Source organism: Frankliniella occidentalis, unplaced genomic scaffold (assembly GCF_000697945.3).
Source record: "Frankliniella occidentalis isolate FOCC.00 unplaced genomic scaffold, Focc_3.1 Scaffold14, whole genome shotgun sequence".
Classification (NCBI taxonomy): Eukaryota; Metazoa; Arthropoda; class Insecta; order Thysanoptera; family Thripidae; genus Frankliniella; species Frankliniella occidentalis.
The window spans coordinates 2,364,200-2,370,168 of record NW_026267144.1 but is presented as its reverse complement, the minus strand read 5'-3'; the positions used below and the strand labels follow the sequence as shown (position 1 = coordinate 2,370,168).

The 5,969-nt window shown below is 44.4% G+C and overlaps 2 protein-coding genes across 2 annotated transcripts in view; one reads left to right on the top strand and one right to left on the bottom strand.

The window, feature by feature from the left end:
• The first annotated feature begins 6 nt into the window (after positions 1-6).
• On the top strand, positions 7-1,277 carry LOC127748816 (probable cytochrome P450 303a1). Its single transcript, XM_052263801.1, has 2 exons — positions 7-407; positions 489-1,277. Exons 1-2 carry the CDS (start codon positions 152-154, stop codon positions 674-676), a joined length of 444 nt encoding a protein of 147 aa, XP_052119761.1. The 5' UTR covers positions 7-151; the 3' UTR covers positions 677-1,277.
• LOC113203456 (alpha-1,3-mannosyl-glycoprotein 4-beta-N-acetylglucosaminyltransferase A) overlaps positions 912-5,969 on the bottom strand; it is an 11,981-nt gene continuing 6,923 nt past the window's right edge. Inside the window, exons 2-10 of the mRNA XM_052263800.1 lie at positions 5,381-5,667; positions 4,797-5,114; positions 4,200-4,557; positions 3,986-4,116; positions 3,792-3,899; positions 3,517-3,710; positions 3,280-3,419; positions 3,078-3,193; positions 912-2,966 (exon numbers count right to left, since the gene is read on the bottom strand). Of these exons, the coding sequence (XP_052119760.1) occupies positions 2,937-2,966; positions 3,078-3,193; positions 3,280-3,419; positions 3,517-3,710; positions 3,792-3,899; positions 3,986-4,116; positions 4,200-4,557; positions 4,797-5,114; positions 5,381-5,659 (1,674 nt within the window). The 5' untranslated portion in view covers positions 5,660-5,667 and the 3' untranslated portion in view covers positions 912-2,936. The remainder of the gene's footprint in view (positions 2,967-3,077; positions 3,194-3,279; positions 3,420-3,516; positions 3,711-3,791; positions 3,900-3,985; positions 4,117-4,199; positions 4,558-4,796; positions 5,115-5,380; positions 5,668-5,969) is intronic.

Here is a 5,969-nt window from a genome sequence, read left to right as displayed (position 1 = left end):
CTGGTGCGCCACGGGACTGCCTACCCGGCCGGTGGCAGGCGCGCGCCTGTGAGGCTGAGGTAGGCCACCCAGCGCGACGCTGGTGCGCCACGGAACGGCCTACCCGGCTGGTGGCAGGCGCTTTTGCTCAGCCGTCTCATTTGCTTGCAGCATGCCCTACACTGACTCGGTGGCCCTCGAGTCCATCCGGATGTTTATGGGGCGAACGTTCGGAGTGCCGCACCGCGCCGTGAAGGACACCTACCTTATGGGGCACTTCATCCCCAAGGAGACCATGATGATTGTCAACATCCCCTCCGTCCTCATGGACAAGCGGGTGTGGGGCGACCCGGAAAACTTCCGTCCCGAGCGCTTCATCAAGGACGGCAAGGTCCAGATTCCGGACGAGTACCTGCCCTTCGGCTTCGGTGAGCACTCCCGTTTGAACACCACCAGACCATAAGTTTCCGATTTTAAAATCGCACGATTGAAATTGTTCCGTATTCCAGGGAAGCACCGCTGCTTGGGAGAAACACTTGCTCGCTCCAACGTGTTCCTCTTCACCGCATCGATGTTGCAGAGATTCGACTTCCGAGTGCCCCCTGGTGAACCCCTTCCCTCCACGCAGTGCGTGGACGGCGTGACGGCCGCCACTCTGCCCTACAACGCCCTTGTCACACACAGGGTCGCGGTCTGAGTTTGAGACTAATATGAAGTGGGATCAGTACAAAAACGAAAAAAAAAAGGTGCCATTTAAGAGTCGTGAAGACATCGCCTGACTATTTGTGTTTTACCGTGATATAAAGTAGAACAGAGTTACGAGGTCAATCTCCTGAGCTATGGTCAAACCTGACCAGAAACAAAAGCGCATTCAGGACAGGCCCCTAAAAACAGACTGATTATAAATTGGGAAAGTGTTAGTGAGAAACCGGTTAAGAAGATAGATTTATTTACATCTATGTAATTTGGTCCATTTTCTACTTCACACACAAAAATTAAATTATCTTTTAACACACATGTTCGTAAAGATGATAGAGTTTTCCAGACAGCCTTGATAGTTTTTCAATCTACCAAACTAGGAAAAGATAAATTCGCCAAAATCAGCTAAATCATCATAACAATACGGGATAGTACAAACAATCTTGTACATACATAATTTTAATTGGAGACTTTCCAATACATATTTTTAAGTTTTTTGTTGTTCTTGTTTATTGTTATTTCTTAGTTGTTTGTTGTTTTCCGTTATTGGAGTATGTCAGCTTTCAATGAGTTGAAAGCTTATAAACCATTATTTAATATTTTGTTCTTTATGTGGTATTCCCTTTCCAGCAAAAAACTTGAAATACGATTAATGAACACGCTTTTTGTTTGAACACTTCTCCTTCCTCATATTTTTCATAACAGTAAGAGGTTGAAGAGAATCAACATCACAGCCGATAATAGACAAAAAATCAATTGAAAAACATGACACTTGCCTCTCACTACAGAAAATTGCTTTCAACACCTTTAACACAACAGTGATTTCAACATAAACAGCATGGCAAATATAAATTAAACAGAATTTTTAAAATAATTAAGTAGACAACTGAACACAAAATATCATGTGTTTCTGTAATTCCTGGTGGGTTCCTGAATGGGGTTTGCCTTTTGATCAAAAAGTATGGCACAGAATATTTAATGTTTCCTCAGAATTGCAAGAGAGACAAGCCGCTTGGAAGCTATTTTAGAATACAATTTCACCACATATAAGTTTGTGGTCCCACATACAGAAAATAGGAGGGGTAGTAAAGCCACCAAAAATATTTGAGTTTGAAATGAACTGTAATAAAAATTCAAATATAGATCCACATCAACGTAAAAAGTTCTACACTCAGTACCAGCCAGAATGAAGAAAACCATGATACCTCAACAATAATAGGTTTGGCATTTATTTGATAAGGAAGCACAACAGGCAAGGGGGCAATATTCACAACATTTCATCATATATAACGGAGTAGCAAAAATCACACACACTTACAAAAATTTTAAACAATATAAAATTAAAACAGGTGATACTCTTTCAACTTCTCCTGCATCAAATGTTTGTTTTACAACACATACAGCATTTAGATACATGATATGACTGTACATGTATATGAACTTATAATATCAAAATGCACCTTTCAAATGATCTAAAACACAACCACATAGGATAAAAAGACTTCCCTCTCTTTTCAAGAAGAATAAATAAAGATTTTTCTCCTTTAATAACCCTTCCTTCACTACTCCAATTGATGTACAGAATCTTAAGAAATATACCCTGCCAATTCCAGAACAAGAAACATTTAAACCAAAAAATCAGATATGTAGAACAAAATTGAAACAAAATCAAATAACTGAACAAAAATTCAAAATAGTTAAAAAATACAGGGTTAACAAAAAGCACAGAACCAATTTGTCCAATCCATTCTGACTGGATATCACAGTAGTATTAAGTATGGCACAATTCCATGGCCAGAATTTGAGCTAGCATCGGCTCTTCATGATAATTCTACATAAAAATAGAATAATTCATTGCACAATGTAGTGCATCTCCACTTTCATCTGTTTCAATCAATATTTTTAGCATAAAAATTCTAAGTTGAAGTTAAAGAGCACCTGTTTGGCAGCAGCAATCAGACAGTAAAAGTAAAGAGTTGAATTTAAATTTTCAAACGCGTGACCATTTTTCAGATGTTTAAGAGGTCCCTTTACAGAAGGATTAGGCATTATCTGTCAGCTCACAAATTACTGGAGGATTTAGAAATAATCCAGCTCCACAGTCTTATACATTTTTATCCTTATTAATCAATTGATTCATTATGTTCATTAAAACAGTGACCTAACAAGAATATTTCTGATTCACATGATCAAACACGACCTCTTGAAACTCTGTAAAAATGTTTTCGATCTTTGTGAGGTGTGTTTGAACTTAAATGTCATCTGCCATTGTCTGCTTCAATAAGAATCTGGAAAAAAAAAGGTAACAGAAATCAGCTCAGTGAATACCAAGCAAGAAAAAAGCGGTAAAGTTGACCCATAAGTTTTGGGTAACAATTGGGAGACCATAGAAATCTTACCTCACTAAGAATAGCCCACTTATCACTCTCAGAGTGAATGTAAATACGTAAGACAGAGATGGGCCCTAATGTGAAATCAACATTACCTTCACAAACTCCCATGCCATCAAATTGCCCTAAAAAAAAAAAAATTCATGTTAGAAATAATTCACTGAAGTCAGAATACTGAAACCATGCTTGAACTTTAGAAGTTGACACCAACCTACTACTACAAATCCATCATGCGTAACATTGAATCCAAGACCAGGTTCCAAATGTTTGACCTTTGCTGGTCTCACTTCAACAGATGTGTTATAAAGTCGATCAGAAGGATGCTCTGCATTTCCACTTCTGAATAAGAATCTAAAAGGAAACAAAAGCAGAAAGAAAAATCAGAATGTCACGCAACTTTGGATGTTCAATTTGTGTAAATCATAGAACCGTAAGTAACTCAACTTACCTTTTTATGAAAATTGGCGAATGAAAGCGAAAAGTCAGGGTATCACCCGGCTGGGGTAATAGACCCCAAAAAAAGGTTTCTCCTAAGTAAGCTTTCTGCAAATTATACTGCTTGTAAGGTTTGATATCAGATTCAACAGCTGCTGGTGGGTTCCAATGGGGGTGAAATAAAGCCACCTTACCAAATTGTTTATCCTGCATAAGGGAAGTATTAGAATTAATGAGAGGTGTTAAAGAAAGTCATAGAAAGGAGATAAAATTGTAATTGGTATAAACCTTTAGCTTTTGAACTTTTCCACGTAATGAGGAGTGAGTTCCAATGTGTTGGAACAGAGATGGTTTATATTGTATCCAGAGTTCTGACTTAGCCTTTTTGCAGTGTTTCTGGAAGACAGAGTAAAATGTTAAAAACAGCTACATTTGCCTAGGTAAATTTCAACTAGTAAGGAAATTATTAAATTTATACTGACCTGATCTTTCTCAGGGCTACAAACTTTTGTGAAAATAACATGGTCCAGTAGCCAATCTACGGGCTTGTCATTGTAGAACATCAGGAAGAACTGAACCAGCCAAGGGAGTTCCACACACTTGAACATCTTCCCTGAAAATGAATACAGAATTGTTGATCGAATTTCACTGTGACTTCATAGACAAAAAAGTAAAATCTAGACAAAGGATAGATACCGATGAAGCCGAGTTGGCAGAACTCGAGCACAAACCACGGCTCGCGCTGCGCCGTTTTCTCGAGGGCGAAGTTTTTCATGGTCGAGATAAAGTTCTTCTTGGCCAGGATGTCGTCCTCCAGCTGGACGTAGAACGTGGCCCTGGGCTGCGAGTACATCATGAGGAAGGCGAAGTCGAGGTTCTGCTTGGTCCGCCAGCGCACCCGCTCCATCGAGTCGCCCAGCGTGAGGCGGAGGTTGTTCAGGTCGGGGTAGTACGACACGGGCGGTGAGATGAGCTCGATCAGCCCGGCCTGCACCTCGCTCTCGAACTGGTCCTTGATCTGGGCAGCGACCTGCTTCACGTACTCCAAGTCGGTCTGGAAAGCGCAGCGAGGAAAACGAGTTAGAGTGAGCGTACACCAATTTTTCTGTTTTTTCTTGATTTTTTGTGATTTTTTCTGACTTTTCGTTGATTTTTTCTGTTTTTTTTTGTGATTTTTTCATGATTTTTCGTGATTTTTTTTATGGGTGTACACTGATTTTTTTTTGAGTGAAGGACCCCTCGGAGAGCGGCATCGCCTTCGCGCCACTGCGGCCACACGCGCCAGAGACGTACCTCCGCGACAAACACGACGATGAGGGTGTCGTTGCTCTCCTCGGGGGTCATGGAGTTGACCAGGTTGTCGAGCGTGGCCAGCAGGTAGCTCTGCACCTGCCGCCGCACCGTGGGCACGCCCAGCACCATGGACACCCCGCTGCGGCGCGCGCTGCACATGCAGAAGGCGGGCCGCAGCGAGGCCGAGCTGCCCGGGCCCGCCGGGCCGTCCAGCAGGTGCGGCATGAAGTGGTACGCGTTGGGCAGCTGCAGCGGCTGGTTGCCCGGGTCGTCCAGGTTCAGCCGGAGGGCGCTCAGGTTCCGCATCAGTTGTTGCGTCTGTGGGCCAAATCGCAACAAGAGGTCAAATCATTTTCAGGAACTCAAGTCCCACCCACTAGCTCCCCGCACCCGATCCTGCAGGTTTCATTTCAAATCGGAAGCCAATACTGTGGTATTGGGATTGGTTTGTGTGTGGGGCATTTATGCATGGAATCGGGTAAAGCAAATTGCCCGCTGCCGCATTCCAGAGTTCGGTTCTTCCTACTCGGATGTAGGCCTCTCCAAGAGAATGAGATCGCGAAAAGCTCACGCTATGGACTAACCTCAACGCTGAGCGACCCCGACCGGTTGACGGAGGACACGAGGTGGCCGAGGTGCTGGGACAGGCCCCGCATGTCGGCGATGCGCGAGCGGTACAGCGCGTCGAGGTGCTGCGAGCGCGCCTGCAGCTCCGCCACCCGCCGGACGAGCGCCTGCTCCGAGCTCAGGTCCGGCCCAGAGACGAGCACCATCATGCTGCAGGACATGAAGGCGGCCAGCACGACGAGGCCCAGCAGGCCGTGCCGGCGCCGCAGCGTCCCGAGCCCAGCCAGCCCGACCATCCTCTACCCTGCAAAAATAAAAGGGGAAAAGACGGAATGAGATCAAAGTCAGGGCAGCACGAAACGCAGGGGGGGGGGGGAATTACACGAATTATTCCCTCCATCTTCCACCGCCGGCCCGACGTCACTTTTCAGATGTATACTTTTTCCCCCAACATTGTGCTATTGTGTAGTTCTAGCCGCGCCGCTGTCCGTTCGTCCAGCCCTCCGCGGCAGATACTGATCGCATCAAGGCTGGAGATTAAGGCCCACCTCCTTCACCACGCCGCGGGGCTCTACACCTAGGAGGGGTGATGGGCGCGCGGTGCGC